This window comes from Colletotrichum tamarilloi (genome assembly GCF_030869305.1).
Source record: "Colletotrichum tamarilloi strain Tom-12 chromosome Unknown Scaffold_203.1, whole genome shotgun sequence".
NCBI lineage: Eukaryota > Fungi > Ascomycota > Sordariomycetes > Glomerellales > Glomerellaceae > Colletotrichum > Colletotrichum tamarilloi.
In genome coordinates, this window is record NW_026849586.1 from 12,835 (window position 1) to 35,854 (window position 23,020).

Consider the following 23,020-nt stretch of genomic DNA (forward strand, 5'->3'; position numbering starts at 1 on the left):
TCTTCAGGGTAGCTTACGAATGATGACAATGACAATCAAACGATTATCTTAAAAATTAGAAATCTCCTGTGTGAGAAGACGGGAGTCTGGGCCCGTACGTTCTGGCTGAGAAGGGCTGGCGGCAGCAACGCTTATACCTGTCAGCGCTTCGTCAACTTGTCATGCGATTGATCCCCTGACCAAGGTCTGGGACAAGAGTCTGGAGGGTTGGCCTGGACAGAGCCAGCCGGCCGATGGGCTAGTGAATTCATGGAGAGGCAACCCGAGGCCCGGGAACGATGATGGAGCCCGACTGAGGGATGCGGAGCCCGTCACTGGCTTGTCACCGAGGCTCCAAGCGACCTTCTTGCGATTCCAGAACTCTAGCACGGTACTCCATCAACGCCCAGCGGCCCAGAAAGTTCCCAAGCTGCAAAGTGATTGCAGTCCTCACATTCCAAGGTCCTCTGGGCGTACCGGTACTCATGGGACCGGGGACGCGCGAGAGCGCTAGGCCGGATGAGGGCGAACGGCGGCAAACACGGGGAAAAGAACCTTGGTTCGGCAAGATTGGAGAAGCCTACGATTGGGAGCCTGTATCCGTAAAGGAGCATGGTTCACCGAGGCTCTGGGAAGACGATACCTACCTAGCTGGCCATGCTGCCGAATCGTGAAATGCTTCGAGGACTATTTGTTATCCTTTGCCTCAAAATACTAGCCGAGAGATACGTGGGATGAGCGTATGTGATGTGTATGGGGACCCAAGATTGATACGAATGCTAATAGCACAGCACAGCGCCTTGACACTGTAGGGGCTCTTGATGTCACGTAGTGGAACCTGTAGTCCGCCAGAACGACTTCATCGACGTGTTCCGTATTCAATTCCTTAACGTTGGAAAGCAATGTTACATGCGATGCTTCGGCTTCCCTGGGCGCACGCACGCTTAAGGTGAGGTGCTGCACTCACTCAATGCGAGAAGGATGCGCGGGGAAGGGCATTTGACTTTATCGGTGCATATTCAAGACGGAAGCAGACGGATGAGGCGAGTGGTTTGATGCAGGCCGCAGCTCACCATGGTTGTTGGTCTCTCTAGACGCCGGTTAGTGTGATGTCGTCCAATGCCTCGCAGCGCAGAAGACGCATCTGTGCGGCGGCTTTCAGGGCTGGGTGCGAGCCAACGAGCCTCGCGAACGAGTCTGGTGTTTGCTGGTTATTTCATCCATGGTTGGCAGACATGGCTCAGACAATGGCTCTGTCGGTTCGTAAGTGGCTTGCTGCTGGCGTCCTTCTTCTTCCCGTTCTCGAGGCGTGTGTCAGCGGCTTTGCAACGGAATGTCTTGGGCGTTGGTCCCTTGATTAAGAGAGAAAAATGCGTCTACAGGGTGGTGACTCTGGTGAGAGTGCTGCGCGCTTGAAGCACTTCTCGGGGTTGGGGGTCCAATTGCATTCTCGAAACAGAATCACGGTGTGGGAGGGCGGTATGAGACGAGACACTGCTTCACGGGCGACGACGGATAACGCGTTTACAGAGTCTGTATTACCAGAGGGTGCGTGAGTACTAGTTAGGTAGACGCGACCAGCCTATTCATGGCTCCCCTTGGCGTGAGATCAGCGGATGATGGGCAGGCGAAGCAGTTTACATAGAACTTTGGGTACGGTAGGCGAATGTGCAACCCTGCGACGTGGTGGCAGCGTGCCACTGCCCAAGTTGACGCGAGAATTGGACGAGCCCAGCGTGAATGTCACTGGGGAACCGTGGCCGCCGTGACTGGCACGACTGGCATCTGCGAGAATGTGACTGGGGGCCATGGTGAGTGCAGTGCAGGGAAGGGAAGGGGAACTAGGGCCAGCCGCCAGCGGACCGAGGGATTGGGTTTGACATGGTCCTGAGTTCGGCCGGCAACGGCCATGACAAGGGGAACAATTCACAGTGACGACTGAGGACTGGCAGCGGCAGAGGGCCTTGGTCTGGTGTTTGTTGGAATGGAAATTGATCATTGTATGCTCGGAGGTCTCTTGCTGGCTGAGCTCGTCTCAAAGGCGGCGAAAAGAGTCGAGAACCAAGACAGGGAATTCCAGCCATTCTGCCGATGGCGTACAAACAAGGAACCTGAGGTGAGAGACCTGTCCGAGAATAGACAGAGACAAAGACGGCATCTGCATAGGTATGTAAGCGCAACAACATTGGTAGACAAGCCATGGGCGCAGCGACAGCCAAGATTCAGGACCAACAAGAGCAACGAAACTGCTTGCGAAGTTATGGATAGCAACTTGCCTAGCTTTGTGCTTCTGAGGCAATCGTTCCAGGAGCAGGAGCAATATCTGTCTACCTTACTTACCTTACCTGACTGCCTTCCATCACTCCGAACATATCGTCAATTCTAAGATGCGTAAAGTAAGGTGAGATGGATGACAAACAATCTGTTGCGGTGCTGAGTACCTTGTACGCTTGAAACACCGGGTCAAATACCTCTACAACTAACAGGGGAGGGGGGTGGCCCGCTTCAGCGAATTAGAAGGGCTCCATCAATGGTTGCAGTCAATTATGTACTGTCGTTACAGAAGGTACTGCAGACTGCACACCTCCCTCCAAAGGCTAAGAGTCAGGTGACCAAGGCAGCAAGTCTCAAGGCAGCTAGGTACCTCCGCAGTATGTACGCTTGCCAGTCGCTGAGGTCGACCATCGAGCGAATCTGGAAAGAGAGCACAGGCTCCAGAATCCCACTTTTCCTCACTTTGACCAGACCTGGAGCGCACGTGTTGCTTCTCCACTTTGCCATGGTACAGGTACGGAGTACGTACTCCGTACCTTTGGCGTGGACATCTGCTGTGTATCCGTAAGACTACCTTAGATGGTGGACGAAAGTAATCCAGGGTTGGCAATCCAAACATTTGAGGCCAACATACTTCAAAGAAACAAGCAAAGCAGAGCAGAGACAGGAAAGCAATGTCAAAGAAAGAACATGCCCCTATTTCAGTGTTGGCTGGTGATTTTGGCTGGACAAGGTCAGGCAGGTATGAAACCCTGGGTTGCTCGCTGTAGCCGCTCCCGAACCAACACACCGGCCAAGTGGCCCAGTGACGCTCGTCGTCCTGAGTGAGTGGAGGCCACTAAAGGAGGAGCCTGGCAAGCCTGGAACTTGGAAGCAAGGAGCGATCGAAGCAAAGTACCTTTTCTGCCAGCTGTCCACATCAAGATACCTCTCTCTTACTACATATCTAAGGATAGGCACTTTGATGCGAGCGGCGAGCGGACCACAAACCCGCACCGAAAAAAGATTCTGTTTTTATTTCTTTTCCTTGCTGCCATTCCGCTATCTCATTTCATCTTGTCGCTTGAGCGTTGCCCGCCTGCCTGATCCACTTTCCATGCTTAAGAGTCTAGACTCGAGATCCGGACGGCACCTACCTAGCCTGCTCGTGCCTGCTAGGTATTGATGAATCAATCGAGTCTGTTCTCGTTCAGTCGAGATTCCCGACATTGGGCCCTTGTTCTATGCTCTCATTGCCTCGATAACCTGTCGCCCACCCAGCGCTACGCTCAAGTCTCAAAGGAGAGGAGAGGCTGCTTTGATATCATCTACCTCGAATTATGACAAAGACGCAAACAAGCCCGGACCCAAGCCTGACCTGATCCACATAAGAAAGTAAGAAAGGCGAAGACGCCTTCTTCCCTCTTGTTTTCCCTCGCCGCTTTCACTATCTCGTTGCTTGAAGCCAACTTTATTCCCCGCAGCTTGGAAACCTTCCATTCTCTCCCACAATCCTTCCAGGTTACGTCTTTGGCACCTACTCGACATTCTTCCATGCCCGGCATTTTGCTGTGCGAACAATTGATAGAACCCTTCTTCATTCCTGCCTGTCACCATTTACCGCTCCCGAGGTAACTTGGCGGCGGGAGTATCTTTCCTCGATACTCCGTACATTACCTACCTACCTTAGTACCCAGCTTAACTTCCCTGACGTCCGGCCGCCGACAGTCGTCTCACCGCGTTATTGACCGACGCCTGCTTTTTCGGCTTGCCTTGCATCGCACCCGTCTTTCCTTCCACTGCGGCATTGCTTCTGCGCTTTCATTCCATTCCGATCCGTTGCGGTGTGAGCAGCGGGCTTCTGTTGTGCCGTGCACCTACTAATTGGGTACCGTATTGCTTTACTCAAGGCCTCCCAAGGTTGGGTACCTACTTTGAGTAGATACTGAGAGTGGTACCTTATATTTGGTGTTTTGTAGGCGAATCTACAAGTACCTCCCGCCAGGTACTTTTTCTTCAGGGGTGCCCATCCACCTGGGGGCAGGCAGTGAAAACCTGGAACGAACCTCCCCGTGCTGTTTCTCCTCCGCGGTACTGAGGTACCTTCCATTACCTTCATTGCCCCCCAAAACCAAGAAGGACCGCGCCGCATCACCAACGAGTCGCTCTTTCCGCCGTGGCCCGCGACACCCTATCCGTACGTACCTAAGGTTCTCAAGGCTCCTGCCCGCCCTCACACCCTCGCGGTTCGCCCTCCCCTCCCGCCTTGGTTGTCCACGGTGCTGCCACCAAAAAACTCCACCTCCACATCCACAGTACCCGCACCCGTAAGCCGTGCCTGCAACCTGCGACCTGCGACCGTAATCCCGCCCGCCACCTTCGAAATCCCCAACCCTCACTCACACCCGATTCCGATCCCAAACCTTACATTTCCTCTCCTCTTCGACACCTCCCCTCTCTTTTCCGACACTCTCACGACAAATACTCCCCGCCTCACATCGCATCTTGCAGCAGTCGAGATTTCGAACTAGACCGCATACCACGCGAGAGGCAATATGACGCCCTCGCCCGGTCCTCAGATCAATACCACGGAGGTGAGGCGGCCTCGCTCTAGCCAGACCGTCTCCTTCTCTGTCGACGAAGGCAATAATTCTATTCACGGATCCGACTCGACAAGCCTCCAGTTGGCCGTTTCTGAGTGCATAGAAACCACAACTACAACCACTACCACCACCACTAAGCGCACCTTTCCACCCGTCTACCTGCGCGAAGTTCGTCCTCTCCATGAACTCGACTCTAAGGAGTATCCTCTCGCCTCGAAGCCTCTACCCCCCGAACTCGCGAACTTCTCTTTCAGTGTCTCTGGCTCTTCTTCCGATGGCACGGTCGACAACCCTTTTGCTGCCAAAACAGTAAGCCCCCTCACGACTTCCCACCCCGTCTATCTTTTTTCTTCCTTTTTTTCTTTGCTCTTCTCCTTTCCTTGCCATCCATCGCATTTGCTGACAATGTCTATCTCAGCAGCGCAAAGCACCGATCGCAGCCGAAAGGCAGCCAGCAGGCCTCCTGAAAGATGACCAGTCGAGTCAAGAGCCCCCAAGACGCACATCAAAGTCGCCCTCAGATGCCAGCCAAAGAAAGTCTCGTCGTTCGAATCCCCGCGAAGCATCGCCGTCCTACAACGCGTCGCCAGTCCTGCCTTCGAGACCCTCCAGGAACCCCAGACCCACTGGGCTCTCCATACCCGAGGATGCTTCGCAACGTCTTAGACGCCAACTCACGAGGGGCAGACCGTCCGGCTACCTGGCCACTCCAGATACCTCCGAAGTCGCTGGTGCAAGCTCAGAGCGTGTGACGCGACCCCGATCCCTTCACCCTCACCGCTCCAGTCATACTCCCCCAGAGTCGGGACCGAGTCAAACGAACTTGCAGGAAGCGGCCAGCCCCATCGGAAGCGATGCACTCACTGTCTTCAGCAGTAACGTTGCCACTCCGCCCATCACCGACGCTGACCCTGAGCCATTTGTTGATACCGACGAGTCGCTCCAACAATCTCTCAGAGCCGTTGGCCACAGACCCTCCATCGATGCCGTGGCTGCACAGGATGCAAGCCTACCTAGTCCGAGACTTTCGCCTACCCTGGCAGCCGCTCAACTGAATTCGAGAGACTCCGATGACGAAGATGGAGAGTCACCCCAGAGCAGTGCTGTTGCCCGACGAAATGTCAGCTTCCGCAACCAGGCCTGGCTGCATGAATCACAGACGACCGAGGAGGGCGGCTACGCTTCCGACATGTCCATCGTTGTGGATGACAGCTCCTTCCAAGCGGACGACCTCGACGCCCACACCGCCATGCTCGACACCCGCAACATGATGGAAAGATTCGATGCCATGCCCAACGAGATGAAGAGCTTTTTGATGTATAATCTTCTCCGCCGATGCCCGAGAAAAACCCTTCGTCTTGTAGCCGATGTCGTCACCCCTGCGCTGAAGTGCGACTTCTTCAAACAGCTTCCTCTCGAGTTGAGCTTCCACGTCTTGTCGTTCCTCGATCACCGCGACTTGTGTCGAGCTGCGCAGGTCTCCAAGCATTGGCGAAATATCGTGGACACGAACGAAACTGGGTGGAAGGAGTTGTTCGATCGCGATGGCTTCACACTGCCTCCGGGTGAACTCGACAAGGCCATTATCCAGGGCTGGGGTTGGCAAGATCCCGTTGGAGTCACTGGGGCCGAGGTTGACTTGCGACCTCTGAGCAGACTGGACTCGGCCGACAACGAACTCACCAAATCCGTTGTCAAGACCGATTCGACGAGCAGGCTTCGCAGTTCCAAGCGAAAGAGGGCTCTTAACTTATCTAGCGCCGATAGATCGAAGCGTAGAGCTAGCGGCCAGGATGTAGCCCGGCTGGATACGATACAGTCCGAGGTGAAGCAACACAAGTCCGAGGGACCACTTTCAGCAGCCAACGCGGCGGCCGCTGCTGTGCCCAATCCCGAGACCAGCATCCCGGGACTCCAGAAGTTGCATCTGTTCAAGTCCCTTTACCGACGCCATTACATGATCCGGCAAAGTTGGACGAGCGGCAAAGTCAAGCCTGGACACGTTGCTTTTGCTGCCCACCCCCGCCATGTCATAACATGCCTGCAATTCGATGAAGACAAAATCATCACCGGTAGCGACGATACCTTGATTCATGTCTACGACACCAATACCGGAAAGCTGCGGAAGAAGCTCGAAGGCCACGAAGGCGGTGTCTGGGCCTTGCAATACGAAGGGAACATGCTCGTCTCTGGATCTACCGATCGATCTGTTCGTGTCTGGGATATCGAGAAGGGTCTTTGCACACAGGTCTTCTATGGACACACTAGTACCGTTCGATGCCTGCAGATCCTTATGCCTACTGAGAACGGGAAGGGCCACGATGGAAAACCCATCATGATGCCGCCAAAGCCGCTCATCATTACGGGGTCCCGTGACAGCCAGCTTCGTGTCTGGCGCCTGCCTGAGGTCGGCTCTCGCAGATACATCCAGACTGGCCCTCCAGCCAATGATGCCGACTGTCCCTACTTCATCCGAACGCTTTCTGGACACACGCATTCTGTGCGTGCCATTTCTGCACACGGTGACACCCTCGTCAGTGGTAGCTACGACAGTACTGTCCGCGTCTGGCGGATCAGCACTGGCGAGTCTCTGCACGTTCTGCATGGTCACTCCCAGAAGGTCTACAGCGTCGTACTCGACCACGAACGTAACCGTTGTATTTCAGGGTCCATGGACTCTCTGGTGAAGATTTGGGACCTGAACACCGGCGCTTGTCTCCACACCCTAGAAGGCCACAGCTTACTCGTCGGACTGCTCGACTTACGGGACGAAAGACTCGTGTCAGCTGCTGCCGACAGCACCCTACGCATTTGGGACCCAGAGAATGGCAAATGCAAGAATGTACTCACAGCCCATACTGGCGCAATTACATGTTTCCAGCATGATGGCCGAAAGGTCATTTCTGGAAGCGAGAAGACGGTCAAGATGTGGGACATTCGTACTGGCGAGTGTGTTCAAGATCTCTTGACCGACCTGAGCGGTGTTTGGCAGGTCAAGTTCGACCAGAGGCGTTGTGTTGCAGCTGTTCAGCGAGACAGCTTGACCTATGTCGAGGTAAGTTTCACCCTTAGAGATTCATCAGACAATTTGCTAACCAACACATGATAGATTCTCGACTTCGGCGCTGTCCGTGATGGCAAACCTCTCTCCGAGCTTGGCGAACGCAAGCTCCTCAACGAGCCAGAAGTCCGCGCCCTTTTGGCCGAAGACTTATAATGACGAAGGAATATCAAGATAGGACAACAGGAGTTTTCACGAACAAGCATATTACGACAGGCAAAACAGCATCCACCAAGGGGGAAACCGCATGATGGCATAATGACATTGGTAGGGCGGGGTTGGATGGGCTTCTTCTACCCTCACATTCTCGGAGTTTTTAACGGCCACAGGCGGGGCTTGAAAACAAAAAAGGCGGGCGTTTGCATGATTTCTGGGCCGCGCAGAGCGCATATACCACTTCACTGTATGGGATAATGTAGATATCAGGCAAAAGCCGCACGAAATGAAACGGTTCATGGTACATCAATTATCACATAGTGGTTCGCGTCTTTTTCTTGCAGTAGACAGTTTATACATTGTGATTATGAGCTCATTCAAGGCTACACTTGACACAGAAAGACAACTGTGGAGGACTCTCTAGCCTGTGCTTTAGCCCTTCTTTCCCGTGCTTTTGTCTGTCTCTTGTTCTCTGTCGCATTGCTCATTACAAAGACTGAATAAAGTCATACATTCTTGTCCTTTTATGTGGATTTCCAACAGCAAAGAAGCACGAAGCAACAACAACAAACACTAAAGCAAGCATGGACTACGCTCACGGCACAGCCTGGATATCTAGATGGTAAAAGAAGCACTAGATCTTACGGTTGACCACTCAATTTAGACCACCTCCGATTGAACGGCCCCCTTTGAAAGGGACTACCCAACCTCGATGGTGTCCGGCCCGAGTCGTCACGTTGCTCACGCTCCCTCTGCGGTTGCTTGACGTCTCCCTCCAGCCCGAACCCGTACGTCTCGACACCTCCCGCGTGCGGATCCTTGGGTACGAGGCCGTAGCCGACCTTGGCGCCGGCGACGGGTCGATGGTCGCTGTTGGGCGTCGTTGCCCAAGGGAGCTTCTCGAGGCCCGGGCCGCGGGTTGCCGCGACGATGCTGCTGAAGCGCGTATTGCGGACGAGGCCCTCTTCGCGGACGGCGGCGAGACCAAAGGCCACGCCAACGATGGCGAGGAGGATAGCGACGGAGTAGACGGCCCAGAGGTCGCGGGCGTGGTACTTGTAGCGGAGGTCGGTCCGCTCGCGGGTGCAGGGGTAGGTGTGGTTGTCACCGAGACGGGTGCCCGTCTTCTCGCTCGTGTCGTTGGCCCAGACGACGGCGAGGAGGCGTGGCTGAGAGAACATGGAGATGAGGATGTCTTCGTAGAGGCTCTGGACCTGGAACATAAAGTCCTTGACGACGAGGTAGTTGTGCTGGTCGAGGATGCGCGTTTGCAGGATTTTGGTGTTGGCGTCGGTGTTGGGTTGGAAGATTGTCCCGTTGATGTATTGGCGGAATTGGTATCCGATGGAGTGATATGCCATCGTTCTACGGTAACGAGCCACGTCCTGCGGGAAGATGTAGTTCGATTCCGGGGTGCCTGTGGTGTTGTCCGCTGTTCCATCTTGAGCGTCGACACCGGGGAGGTAGCGGGTATCGACGATGCGGTCGAAGAACGTTCGCTTCCGGACAGTGGTCTTTTGAGTGAGACCCGTGTAGTTGAAGTCGACCTCATACTCCGTCTCACGATGCTCGCAGCCAAACACCTTTGGGGTGTAGGCCGTTTGCCATTCGGGTAAGGTGGGGTCCATCGGCTGGGGATCGGATGGCTCGTCGACCTCAGCGATGCCGAACCAGAGCACCGGCTCCACACGGAGCGCGCCGAGGTTTTGCGGATATGGCGGTGGCGTGTTGATGACGCCTGCGGAGCCAGTGTCGTTCATCTGAGGGTTCTGGTACTCGCCAGCGGTGGCATGAGCAATGTAGGTATGATTGCCCACCGGGGCAAGCATGCTCATGTTGAAGGGCATCTCGGCGCCGTTGAGCTTCTTCGGTGTCGACCCGACGCCGCTGGCAAGCTCTTCGCACTTGTATCCGGGGCCCTTGAACTGAATGGTGAATGAACAGTTCCAGCCCATGCCGCAAACATCAAGACTTGCATTCGTCCGCGAGAGCGGTTTCTTGCCTAGAATTGCTGAAGTAGATATCTCCTCGAATTGCCAGCTCGTTCCGATCCAATAGTCAAAGAAGTCTTCGCTGGACTGATTCAAGGTAGTTGTGTTCCATAAGGAAGTGGAAAGCTCAAAAAGGTTGTTAATCTTCGTCCCTGTACGAAAGTCATTGGTTTCTTCTTGAGCAAAGTTGAGAGTGCGAATGGATGGGCACGTCGTGGTCTGGCGTGTCGTCGCAGGTTGAGCAGTTAGAGTGTCTGAGGTGAGAACCACGACAAGAGGGGTACACCACACATAGATGGCCAAGATCATGGCGATCCTAGCTTGGCGGAAGACTTCAATGTTGAAAATGGCAGTCATATCTTCCGCCGCGGCAAAGAGCGAATCCACGGCAGCGAGGGTGAGCATCTTTCGGCGGACCGTCATCCATACTCTTTGTCGGAAGGCTAGGATCACAGCCGATCCAAGACTTGCCTTGCTGAGGAATGACAATGCAGCGCCGTAGCGCAGCATGCGAATCTGGCCGTTGGCCTCTGTTCCGTCAAGGCCGGCATAGAAAAAATGGTGGCCGAGGGCAAATGCAATCCCGGCGAAGAGGAAAAAATACATATTCCATGACGGGTGCCAGTACTTGTTGAAAAGCCGAATTTGCTCCGGGGGATAATACATCGACTGCGGTCGATTAGGCGGAGGACCATGCCACGGTGGTGAGAGTAGACCAGTTGCCGAGGACTGAGAATCGACTCGAGCGCTTCTATGTCGTTTTGGTGGAAGCCCTCCAGTAGAAAGTCCGCCCGTATACGGCGTGCTTAGGCTGGAGTAAGAGGCAGAATAGTTTGAATACTCGTGCCCATCCATTTGTAATGGCGCCGGCCTCGGTCGCTGAGAAGACGCATTATTTCCGCTCGCCGGTGCTGGGAAATACGCTGCGGCGCCGGCAGCTCGTTCGGAAAAGGACGGTTGTGGTGATTTGGCGGAAGGCGTCGGTGGGCTTCTTCCGAAAGGCCCGTACGGGCTGCCGATGGGTGCCGGCGTTGTTGGAGTCTGTGGCCCGTTGATCGGCTTCCGAGCAAATTGGCGAGTGGGATGCCACTCAGCCGACGGTGTCATCTGAATATCATTTTGATCTTGAATGTCCCTTTCCCGCAGGCCTAGCCCTTCGTCGCCGGGTTTGCCCTCCATCATGGCTGGTTAACCCAGGCGGATGAGGCCCAGGGATAGAAGATGATGTGGTGTTGGTGGTGGTTTGAGGGAATGCGACAACCAGACAGTGACGTTAGTCGGCGTGGCACAAAGCCTTGGCTATTGGGTGGTCGCCCTAGGCACATTTGACGATTGAAATCGCCAGCGAGGTCAATCTGAAAGATCGCAGAAGTTGGATCCTCTGAGTCTCAACAACTTGTTGGGCTGGATGGCTAAGTTGTGTGGATTGCCATTCGAAGTATTCTGGGCAAGCGACATCCAACGAGGAGGGAGGGCACCGCTGCTGAAGAACAAAATCTCTGGAGAACAATAGAGTGAGAGGGGAAGTACGAATTGAGGGGAATTAATGAGAGAAAGACAACTGATAAGACAGCTTGCATGTTGTCTCGTAAGGCTTGCGGAAACACAGCTACCAACACTTGCCGGAGGTGATGGATGCATGTGGCTCCTCCCGCCCTCCATCTCCGGACGTACGAATAACGAACAAGGGGAGGGGCGATGCGACTTGCGTCGAGCTGCACTTGACTTTACGAATACCTTGCCTGGTCACTACTTTGGGGCTGGCCACTGCAGCCAAGTTGGCTCAGCTCGAGGTGATGGCGCAGGACTGGCGTTCCCGACCAACATTGGGGGTAACTGATGTGCGTGATTGGTGATGGCTGCATGTGGCGGCCGGGATATGTCTCGAGAGAAACCCGGGAGCCTTGTTGGTCCCTTCATATTCTGACATCTGGGCTTGACCATATGCTGCTGCCTTTGATCGCCTTTGCAACCGTGAATGGCTCTGTTTGATGAGGTGGGACGAGGTTCTCCGTCATCATCTAGACGCAGCTGAGGTTACATTCCCCTTCTCATCGGGAGGATTCAAAGAGTTTTCCATGGGTGACACCGCCTCGTGGGGCCGAAGAGGATGACAGTGAGATGAGAGATGGGACGTAAGTTGTGGTAGTTCCAACGCAACCTGCAGGGTTGATGATGAGGTGAGATGACGGAAAATGAGAGTTTGGGGGCTGTGACTGAGTCTGCGTCGTTTCCCACACCAACGGACACTGAGCTATTGAAGGATGCCTCCTCGTGGACAGTATCAAGCGAAGGAGGATGCTCTCGAATTCAAGGGTCGAGGATTTCAGACATTTTGAAAAAGTCTCAGTGTCCATACACTCAAGGTAGTCATCCGACCATGAAGCAAGATATCTTGCCAACTTCCATACCCTGGCCACCCAAGTATACGGTTGATGGTAACCTTGTGGATAGGCTATAGCCAAATTCAGCATGAGAACTAGGTAGCATGGGCCCGTCCGCCACCGGGGTTGGGTGAAGAACGACATGAGTGACCGACGCAAAGTGGGCAACGGCTGTGCGATATGAGAACCCCGAGAATTGTGTGCCGCCGCTGCTGCGATACCCAAGGGCGGCGTTCAGTTGGTCAAGGGGACTGACAACATAAAGCTGACATGCATCTTCAGCGTGCCATCTCGTACCCGGAAGAGACCGTTGTCTTTTTTGGCTTTTCTAGTCCTCCTGTAACTCAGGTGCCACCCTTCGCTGGTGAGCCTTGCGCCGTTCAGCTGACGAAAAAACTTGCTTTCGGCCGTCTGACTTTGTTTCCGATCTCGTCCATCTCCGGTTCAGCCCTACGCCTCTTCGCTGCTCCCGGCCACAACTGCGACAGCATCAAAAGTATGCCATGCCTCTCCCACTATATTAGCGGAGACTAGATCGATTGAGCTTCTTCAATTTGCTGACTGACAATTACCGTATGCGACTGGCATCGTTCGCTTTTCATAACGCCGTCCCTGCACGTAGCCCGCCCAGTGCGATGGAAATTCGAGTACAGAAAATGTATTTCTTGCGTGTAAATTGCGACACTATCTACTGTTCTGAAATAGAAAAGTTTTGATCGCTCAAAGATGATGTAACAATAATCGTCAGTATGTTTCCCTCTTGGATGAATAATGTATTCCCGACAACAATGCAAAGTGAGGGCCGATTCCAAGCCGCGTCCTCCCTTATGCATACCAATTATAATCCCAACTCCGTCCAGGCTGGGAAACCGCCCAAGCCATATGCATCATTTCCATTCTTCATTGTCCTCATCTGCAGCGTCTTCTTCATGGTCACATCCTAGAACACCAGAGCAGAAACCCTTTCATCTCTGTCTCTGTGCTCCTTCTCCTTCTTCTTGAACAGGGACTTGAGCATGTTGTTTTTCTTGGGTCGGAGAACCGCTTCGATAGCCTCGTCTTCCTTCTGGCGACTGCCGTCCTCAATTGCTAGTGTCGGCGCGCGTGTACTGCGCTTGGAAGCAGAGCTGCGGTGACTTCGGTGGCTGCTGGCGACACTCTCGGCGTCTCTTTCAGATCTCGCAGCCTCGGACCTTGCAACACTGCTCTTGCGTTCGGGCACCTCGGACTCGCGGATGCTGCGATGCGACCTGGATGAGTGGTGCGACCTCTCCGACCTCTCGGTCCTCTCCGTCCTCGAGCTACGGTGCGTCTTGGAACTGCGTTGTGTCCGGAAACTCCGCTCAGTACGGGTGTCGTCTCCAAGCATCGAACGCGCGGCCTCAGGGCTGATGAGCTCCATATCAACACTCTCATCATCACCTGCAGGGGCGATCCCGCGGCGCCAACTCTCGATGGAGCTAAGCTCCTCGTCAAGTCGAGGATCAAGAACATATGCCTCGTCGTAGGCAACGCTCCCCTCGCGGACGCTCCCTTCCCGCACGCTCCCCTCCCGTGGCTGCTGGTAGGGGTCATACTGGTCGTACTGGTCGTACTGATCGTGCTGTGCATACTCGATGGCCTGTGGTGCGGGTTGTGCCTCGAAGGCCATTGCGTTGGCGATAGCTGCCTGTTTCTGGGCCTGGGCGTCCTTTATCTGCTTCACAATCTTCCACCCGCCGAACATGACTACCGTGAGGCCGATACTTGCACCGGCGGCAATGAGAAATTGAGGCGATGCCAAAAGCGCAAAAACGGCCGGCGAGCCTCCCTTGATCACAGATAAGAAGGCAGGCGACATTTGTTTCAAGAGCGTGGACAATTCCGCTAGCGTCAAGGCAACAGCGGCGGCGGCATCGGGATTTCCTTGCAGATGAGCGATGGTAGCGGTCGCGGAGTGGTGTGCGCATTTGGCTTCGTCGAGGAGTCCCTCGACCCTGGAGATGAGTGTCTTAGCCTCCTTCTCCTTGGTCAGGGGATCCAGATCAGTGCGATCCTTCAGATCGGGAGGAATGTTGCCGTATGCGAGGTCCATATCGATTTCCTTCTCTTTGCGACCCTTGGGTATAACAGGCGCGGACATGGTACGGGGAACCATGGATCCACGGATTGTTGCCGAGTCTGCGAGACTGTCGCTGCAAGACGGGGCGGTGGTGTAATGCGGCAAGGTCGGGCGGCTCAAAGCCACATCGCGGGGAGCCGTTTCGGCATAAGGAGTACGGTATGCAGAGGGAGGCGCTCTTGATGGCGTGACGCTGGAGACTTCGGAATGTGTCTTGAGGTTGTTCTCGGTCAGAGCAGGTCTCGAACGTGGATAGTACTCGACATCGCGGTGGCTTGACTGGGAGCGTCTCGATCGATGACTTCTCCTGGAGCTGGCGACAGAGCGGCCATCGTCGTGCGAGTAGCGGCGATCAAAGGCTTCGGGAGGGAGATCGCGAGAAGTATCAAAGGTCTGGGCGCGCTTCAGAACCTCCCGGTCGGCCTTGATGGCCGCCTTTTTCTCCTGGTAGGAAGCCTTGGCTTCTTTGAAGATACCGGCCAGGTGTTTTCCCTGCAGAAGCGAAGATGATACGTCAGCTATTGGGCTTCATCGCTCGGCTGAGAGTTGTAGTGCGTATGCATTGTTTGCATGTCGAATGTTGTTGCGCGCAGTTCTGACGGCCGAATTCAAGGGCTGGATCGAGTGGGCATGGAGTCTGATGAGGGGCGGTGGGGGGGAATGCAACGGGTGTGAGCCAGAGAAAGAGACTTACGGTACTTATAATCTTGCCCGAATTGTTGATGATAGTGACTGTCTGCGTGAGGGCCATGATGATATATCTCAGTTCACCTGCTCGGCGTCTTTCACCGAGCAAGTGATGTGTATGTGTGAGAGAGTGTGCGAGTGCGTCAAGGCAGAGGAAGAGTGTGTGAGAGACACACACACAGGCGGTGACCTAGTATGGTGGTGTTGGTGCGGGCGGTACTAGTCGATTTTGAAGCTTTCCCTTCTTTTAAGTGACGACAGGCTCCAGGGTGCTACGAGACGGGCTTGGCTTGGCCAAGAAGGTTCCGTCAGGACTCTGAGAGGAAGAGGGAGGCTGGTCTCAGAGGGAGCCCAGTCCACCGCCAAAATTGAACCCGTCTTGTTCGTTGTCGCGGGGAGCCACTTGAAGGGCACTCGGGGCACTTCTGGGCGCTTTTGGGGGCAGGGTCCCTCGCTGTTGACGATGCGGTGAAGGAAAGGAGGCCCCTAACAATACTCCACCGTCACAGTTCCAAACGGAAGCGAGTACCGACTTGGGTGACAAGGGGTGGAGGACACCGAGGACGGGTTTGCAAATCGGCCCCCACAAAGTCACAGAAACGGGTCAAGACTCAAGACCCCCCCCAGAGATGCTGTGGCACTCGTGGCAGTGGCACTGAGAAGATCGCGGTCCGTGGGAGGTTTAGCCGTTGATGTTAAAGTGGACGACGAACAACGGCTGGCAGCCGGACAAAAGCGATGTGGGGATACAGAGGCTGGGAAACGTGCAGGTCTCTTTCTTGCCTGGTATCTGTAGAGGGGACGTCGATGGAGATGTTCTGTCGTTTTCTGTTAACGGTATGGGAGATTCCGATATGACGGTGTGAGATGCAGGTGAGCGTTTGGTACGTGTTTGTACGGATATCCCAGTCTCTCTCACTCTCTCTTTCTCTCACTTGCGATGCGTAGTGAGATGGATTGCGAGGCCACGATATGTTGGCTGATATGAGAGGAAAAGAGCGGGGAGGGAGGGAGGTCGCAAGAGAAATCGAGAAACGGGGGACGATGCGGCATGAGAGGGGCTCTTCGACATGAAATACAACGGCGGACAGCATCGGCTCACAATTACACGCCATGACTGGCTTCCAATCTTTGGGAAAACATTGGAGGTGAGCCAGTGAGAAGGTAGAAGCCAAATGCCCAAGCCGAATTAATGAGTGAAAGCCCAGTGATGGGAGCGCAAGTCTGCCCCTTTCGCGCCTATGTCTACGGATAGAATACCCTGCTTCTCATCACGGTCGCATTCGCAGTCCCAGTCAGTCACGGTGACAAGTCCACGTCTTCTTTTTTCGTCACACTCCCTGAAAACCGAGAAGGAAAAAAACCACCCCCTCCCCTGTCTTCATAGGGGCGACAAGGCCAGCCCAGGCTGCTCAGGGTGAGGCGACATCCCGGCGATTGGCAGCGGAAGAAGCTCTGAGCGCCTTTTTTGTGCATTTGGGCCTCGTTGCAGGTTGCAACTTGCAGCTGGCCATTCCAAAGGAGACAAGACGGATGGAATGGGGATGGAACAGGCCAAACGGAAAGGGTGATTCGTGACTTTTGGAGCTGAGAGCCTGAGACTAGACGGGGCCGGTCGGATGAGGAGCCACCTAAGTCACTTAACGCTCCCAGGCCTCCCAGTCTGATCCTCGATCTGTCTACTCCGTACATTCAAATAGGTAGCGTCAAGTTTTTAACCTCTCACACCAAGAACGCGTGGGAGGGGGAGCGGGGAGAAAAAACTGTCAGCTCGGCCAGGCCCACCTCTCTCCCTCGTCTCGTCTCTCACCAGTTATCCGTGAGCTGAGCTCTCACCTCGCGTCTCTCACTCAGACTCAGTCACTCTCACAGTCTCACCTCAACCACAGGCCTTGTCCCTGCCCATCTTCTCTCCGGCTTCTTTCCGCCTTTCCGATCCTTCATCCCCTGGGGCCCAGGGGCGGATAACGTGCCTGGAAGTGGCTCCCTTTCTCTCCGCCTTTCCAGCTCCCTTCCTTCTTTCCAGCCCTCCTCACCGCATCGCAGCCAACAACCGGTCAAGGACCGTACAAGCTTGAAGTGAACTGTGAGGGCCGCTGCTCTTACTCCAAATCGCAATGCTCATTCTTGATCCCCGGTCAATCCTAACCTCCGCGGGGATCAATCCTAACCTCCGATGCTGCCTCTCTTCAGTCACGCCATTACAATGTTTTAATGTTCCTCTTCTTGTTCCCGAGTCACGCCGGTCCTGCTTTTGATGTCTGTCCTTGCCACGATGCTGCTGCTTCAGCTTGCTGTTGCATGACGCACGCACGATGAGGTTGTACAGCTTCACTTTCAAATGGCCCCAGTCTTCCCATTTGATGTTCCTGTATTGCTACCCAGCACCGACACAACGTTCCTGACGTCGTTTGTCCAACACCGACAGCTTGGCCGAGAGCCGTTAGCCGCTATTCGTCGTCATGGTGGATTGACATGAACATAAAAATGTGACTTTCTGACAGAGCACTCCGTACTATCTGCCTTGCGTATGAGGGTCTTGATGGGCGGGTGATTGCAGGGCTCCAGATCGGTCAAGTCTCCTCACTATGAGTGAGCTCACATTGATACATCGGTGACTCTGTACGTTTTGCCCCAAACAGCAAAAGAACATCGTCTTTTCGGGTTTCCGCTTCCGACGGGGCCCTCAACTTACTCGCACTCGGGCAATGCAATTTTACAGAATCCGTGCCACTGTACTCAAGTATTCATCTGTCTCACAATCACCTATCACCGTCCGAGGCCAATGTGCCCTCATCTGCGGCTCTTCCCATTGGGTTCTACTTGCCCCTGTCAATCCTTACTCTCGTCAACACCATCAAGTGCAGCCGCCGATCCTGCCACACACTTCTCGGGCTCTTCTACCACCCCCATTGGGCTGCCATGCACCTCTTGACATTCGTGCGCTCCAAGCTTCGAAACAGTGCTTCCACCCGTGGTCTCGGTCATGGCAGATCGCCTTCCCGCCGCCCGGTGCTCCCGTCAATCTGGCTGCTCAGAAAGCGACACGACAGTGGGTGGCGACTGTCACTCCGGGCTCTAGCGCACTGTTGAACTCAAACCGCTCCTTGGCTTTGACCCAGGGTCCCGCCTTGAAGCAATCCGTGTGACTGAGTTACTTGGCAATTTTCTAGACTATCGTCGGCTGTCTCGCTTATCGCTTTATTTGGACCCCATACATAGCTCACCCCTCTAAGCGATGGATAGACACTTTTGTCCCTTGGCACTTGTTCGTCGCGCTTTTAGACCATGATATCCTTACTGAGACTCATCACCTCATGCTATCAGTCGAGGTCGCCTGGCTTATGTCAAAACCAAGCCATACCCAGCCTCTTTGCTTGACGGCGTTGGTTCGGTGTACGGATACTGTGGAGACGGAAGCTTCCCGCACTGCCCTTGGAGTGATATTATCGAGGTTGACCGAAATTCTCACCATGAAAGATAATTTTGAGGCTGCGACGACAATTATTCGCATATCAGGTGCTACAGATTGAAGAATTGGTGTGACATCTGATTGGGCTTCTCGACCCGGAATTTGAGCTTATCTCCGCAGGATCTTTGTCGGGTCAGTCTCCAAGCTAGTTGCTGACAAAAGAAATGCTTGATTTTATTGTAGTCATTCCGTCAAGGAAATAACTGTCTAAAACCCATAGTTGACTGGATCAGCCCGTGTCTATAGAGCTCCAAGCGAGAACGGTACTCATCAGGTGTGTTGACCAAACATGAGCGGCTCTGAATTTCTTGACACAATCTTTCCGACGAACAGCCTATCAGCCGGCGTGTTCTTCTGTGGGATATGTAGCAAGCCCTTCAGCCAAGGTCTGTCTTCAGCTACTGCGTCTGCCTCTTATTCCAACGTGAGAACTAACTCAACATCCCCAAATTAGAGACTGCACGGAAGAGACATGTGTCTTACTGTCGACGAACAAAAGACCGACTCCGAAGCCGACCGAAGCCTTGTCGAGAATGCAGCGCAGCCAAACATAAGTGTAGCTTACAAGCCCGCTGTACGCGTTGCACAAAGAAAGGATTAGACTGCATCTACGCAGAAAACAGAAGTCAAGGGCCGACAGCCAGCACAGAGGACCTTAGCGCACAAGTTTGGGCGCCGAGTCTTCTGGGCTTGGATCCAGCTAATCCTGAGTCTACTTTCATACCAGAGGCTTCGACTTTTGATCATCAAGTACAATGGGATGCATTCTCGCAAATAGTTGAGCTGCCGGATGAAGTCGCTTTTGGCCACTTCCCTCTGGCGGAACCTGGACTTGGTCACATAACCGAGGACCTGATGGTCGGTGACACCGATTTGTCTCCATCACCAGAACCATACCGGCAGATACTGTCACATTCGATGAACTTTGGCAGGCGCGTGATATCAAACACATCTGGGATCGTCTTTCCACTTCAATTCATCAAGGAACCAAAGCCGGCGGCGAATGGCAGTGCGAACATGATCAAACAGGCACTGCGCTCATATCCTGAAATGATGCTGCGAAGGTCAACATTCCCTCCCTTCATACACCAATATCAGGATAAGAGCCATCTTCCCGAGCCACTAGCAAACTGTATGGGCATTGCGATTTTGTTCGTATCTCGAAACCCAGACACTAGTTCGTTCTTATGGCAATCAATTCGAAAAGAGCAGGACAGAAACCTCAGCGAAGTTGGAATAGTGCACTCCACCCTGCCAGATGACTTGAGAATGCTGACTTCTCTCAACAGATGGTTAGATATAGCAAAAGAGACATCTTCGCCTCAATACAAGCAGAGCTGATATATATCATCATGCGTGTCGTTGCCGGCGGTGGAAGCACTCTTGTAGACCGTGATTACAACACCCACATGCTGTTGGCTTATGAGGTATCTTCTGCTACCGAAGATTATGAGTTCTTGATGGAACGCGTCGCAGCTGACAATTTTTGACTAGGCGCTTTGGAATTAGTTCATGGCCTTGACTGATACACCATGCAGTGTAAAGTCCAAGAGTTCGAAACCATGGGAAGATTGGATCTTAGACGAGTCCCGAATAAGGTAAGTAGATTTCGGTTCCATTCTGAAATCAATGTTAAACGAACTGACAAGAAGACGCGCCAGAATTGCTTGCGTGTGGTTCTTGGTAGCGCAAGTAGCCACCGTTAAGGTAGGCATATCTTGCGGCGTTCTTGACACATGGAGAGAATTGACACTACCATGTCACAAAGTACAATGGGGTGCTACAACGCCAGAATCATGGGACGAAGAAACAAAAGCGTTGAGAAGTCTTCCCAAGCGGGGTCAGGATCTGGCATACTTTGGGGAGCTTCTGGAAAGTCATCAACATGCCAACGATGCATTTCATGCAGAAACGCTTGATAGATGGAATTCAGGAGTCGATAACATCGGGTTGCTCCTGAATTTAGTGACGGCGATGATGTAAATTAAGAGACTAATACGTAAGATGAGCATCATAGATTGTACTACTGGTTTCGCGTGTATTCTAGGACGCGCGGTCTGGTCGGTCTCTCATGCAATTAAAATCGAGAAGGCTAGAACAGGTCCAAGGCTGCCATTCGCGTTCCCTCTTTCCACTGAGGCGGCCTAAACCGATACACTGATGAGCCCGAATATCTTTTCTACCACGCGAGCGGACCCTCCCTGTTAGAGAACGTGCCAGTCGGTCCACCCGGACTTGCAATTGCCAATTCCACAATTCTTTCCGCACCAACAGAAGTCGGTGCTCCGGCGTCCATCCATCCAGTTAGTTTCGTTCTGACCAAGCCGGGGCAAACAGCATTTGAAGCCCCGCCAACATCCTTGAGAATACGGGCATAGTTGGCAGCCAAGATGTTGACAGCTGCCTTGCTGCCATCGTATGCTTTGTAGTCGACGTTGTAGAAGGGCATACTCTCGTCCAAAGTCGACTCCAGAGAACCCATCTGGGACGACACGAAGATGATGCGCGGGTACTCAGATTTGCGTAAGAGAGGAAGAGCTGCTTCACTTAGAACGGCTGTTCCGAAGACGTTGGTTTCATAGGTCTTTCTGAAAAGATCTCGAGTGGAGCTAAACGAATCGGGGTATGTATCGATCAAAATGCCTGCATTATTGATGAGGACATCAAGTTTTCCGTGAGTCTTCTGAATGGACTCGATGGCCTTGAAGATCGATTCGTCAGAGGTAATATCGAGCTGAATAGAAGAAACTGAGCAGTTCTCGGTTTTGAGAGATTCGGCGAGCCTAGAGCCATACTCGAGATTGCGAGATCCTATGATAACATGAAAGCCCGGGATTCTGGCGAGCTGTTGAACGACAGCCTCACCAATGCCGGTGTTACCTCCAGTGACGAGAGCGATGGACATCTTGAAGAAGGAAGTTTCAAAGTCAGGTGAAGTAGAGTAGTCTGAGTGATGTTTTGTAATAGTGATAAGAAAATGCGTGTGCTGGATATGACTTACTCCAAATTTCAAGATGTAATAAGCCGGCAAGGAAATATCTCACTTTATATGATCTCCAGTATTGTCTTGTATTGAATAGTCACAGATTAAAAAGCCGCTTATTGACCGAGAGTGGCTCGAAGAGAATCGCATTCTCATTCCGTGCAAAGAGCGTGTAATTGGGCCAATTTCGCCGCCCGCTGAACATGGGCGGAACGGCCAAATTGGGCGGGGAGAGGTGAGTCCCGGCCAATTTCGCCGGTGTATTGAGCCTTAGTAGGGTACCTAGTCAGGTAAGGCCTACCCTGCGTGACAGACCAAGGCCAGATTTGGAGAAGGCAGTAAAACATCATTGAATTCAGAAGGATGTACGCCACTGAAAATCTAGCCTAAGAAAATGAAGTGTTACGGTGGCGAGCAGCCATATGATATGTTGAGAGCAGGATCGAGAAGTGCAAAACTCGTTGTCAACTGGGTAGGTAGGTACCCAAGGTGGGCACCACGTACCAATGCGTTCGATGAATTGTAGTGATCCATAGTTCCACTGACTATCTGCGGCGTCAACTCGTCTTGGTTGCTTACCAGCTAGTGAAGTTTAGGAGTCCTATGACATCAATGGGGGTACATCGACATGTATTACCTGAATCATCAAATCCGTTTGTCTCAAGCTTAGCGTAGTTAGGTTGTCAGGACATCGAGACCTGCAGCATCGGCAATGAGTTTTTCTACACATCCAAATACTACATGTCCATATCAAAGGGGAAAATTGCTGTGTTATTTCCATGAGGAAAGAGCGATGAAGCAATGTTTCTTTGAGCGTTATTGTTGTCCCGGCTTTCAGGCAAAGCTACGTGCGAAATACCAAAAGTAAGTAGTGCCCCGCCCTTTAAAAGGTGTTTGGGCAACCCTGTAGTCTCCGAACCCCGTAAATTACTCTCTTCTGCCTGTCCACGTGCGAGATACCAACAGTTTGGCACGATGTCTATTCAAATGCGACAGTGAACTGGGCAAGAAACATTGACGTAGTAAAACTGGCATAGTTGGCAGGACAATATAGCCAGGGAGCACGATTTAGCCTCGGGGGATTCTTTCAATGGCCGTGCCACAGACCGACCAGGTGACCTGAACGAATACCTGACTTTAGTCACTATCCACCTCAACTTGCATTTAACACACAGACAGAGAGCAGCTATGGCCGCCAACCCAATGGCGCAGTAGATAAGGCACACGAGCAATGTTGTGTCGGTCAGTAAGTTCATTCTGGCTTCCTAGAATGCGACCGGCGCGTGAAATTTCCTACAATCACTGTGGTGGTGTGCACCTTGCACCTGTGTAAGTCTACATGTACTTGCT

The 23,020-nt window shown here is 53.3% G+C and overlaps 7 protein-coding genes across 7 annotated transcripts; 4 read left to right on the top strand and 3 right to left on the bottom strand.

The window, feature by feature from the left end:
- Nucleotides 1-1,963: 1,963 nt before the first annotated feature.
- Nucleotides 1,964-2,365, top strand: CTAM01_16194 (uncharacterized protein; the record flags this gene model as incomplete). Its single annotated transcript, XM_060532187.1, has 1 exon — nucleotides 1,964-2,365. The coding sequence occupies one exon, from the start codon at nucleotides 1,964-1,966 to the stop codon at nucleotides 2,363-2,365; it is 402 nt and encodes a 133-aa protein (XP_060373231.1).
- A 2,422-nt stretch (nucleotides 2,366-4,787) lies between these two features.
- On the top strand, nucleotides 4,788-8,052 carry CTAM01_16195 (WD domain-containing protein; the record flags this gene model as incomplete). The annotated part of the gene is made up of 3 exons (XM_060532188.1): nucleotides 4,788-5,144; nucleotides 5,254-7,890; nucleotides 7,945-8,052. The coding sequence occupies 3 exons, from the start codon at nucleotides 4,788-4,790 to the stop codon at nucleotides 8,050-8,052; spliced, it is 3,102 nt and encodes a 1,033-aa protein (XP_060373232.1).
- Nucleotides 8,053-8,693: 641 nt separating this feature from the next.
- On the bottom strand, nucleotides 8,694-11,225 carry CTAM01_16196 (uncharacterized protein; the record flags this gene model as incomplete). Its single annotated transcript, XM_060532189.1, has 1 exon — nucleotides 8,694-11,225. One exon carries the CDS (start codon nucleotides 11,223-11,225, stop codon nucleotides 8,694-8,696), a length of 2,532 nt encoding a protein of 843 aa, XP_060373233.1.
- Nucleotides 11,226-13,367: 2,142 nt separating this feature from the next.
- On the bottom strand, nucleotides 13,368-15,279 carry CTAM01_16197 (uncharacterized protein; the record flags this gene model as incomplete). Its single annotated transcript, XM_060532190.1, has 2 exons — nucleotides 13,368-15,020; nucleotides 15,223-15,279. 2 exons carry the CDS (start codon nucleotides 15,277-15,279, stop codon nucleotides 13,368-13,370), a joined length of 1,710 nt encoding a protein of 569 aa, XP_060373234.1.
- A 3,697-nt stretch (nucleotides 15,280-18,976) lies between these two features.
- On the top strand, nucleotides 18,977-20,177 carry CTAM01_16198 (uncharacterized protein; the record flags this gene model as incomplete). Its single annotated transcript, XM_060532191.1, has 3 exons — nucleotides 18,977-19,073; nucleotides 19,415-19,838; nucleotides 19,985-20,177. 3 exons carry the CDS (start codon nucleotides 18,977-18,979, stop codon nucleotides 20,175-20,177), a joined length of 714 nt encoding a protein of 237 aa, XP_060373235.1.
- A 22-nt stretch (nucleotides 20,178-20,199) lies between these two features.
- On the top strand, nucleotides 20,200-20,670 carry CTAM01_16199 (uncharacterized protein; the record flags this gene model as incomplete). The annotated part of the gene is made up of 2 exons (XM_060532192.1): nucleotides 20,200-20,285; nucleotides 20,349-20,670. The coding sequence occupies 2 exons, from the start codon at nucleotides 20,200-20,202 to the stop codon at nucleotides 20,668-20,670; spliced, it is 408 nt and encodes a 135-aa protein (XP_060373236.1).
- Nucleotides 20,671-20,866: 196 nt separating this feature from the next.
- CTAM01_16200 (short-chain dehydrogenase) lies at nucleotides 20,867-21,592 on the bottom strand (the record flags this gene model as incomplete). Its single annotated transcript, XM_060532193.1, has 1 exon — nucleotides 20,867-21,592. One exon carries the CDS (start codon nucleotides 21,590-21,592, stop codon nucleotides 20,867-20,869), a length of 726 nt encoding a protein of 241 aa, XP_060373237.1.
- Nucleotides 21,593-23,020: the final 1,428 nt, after the last annotated feature.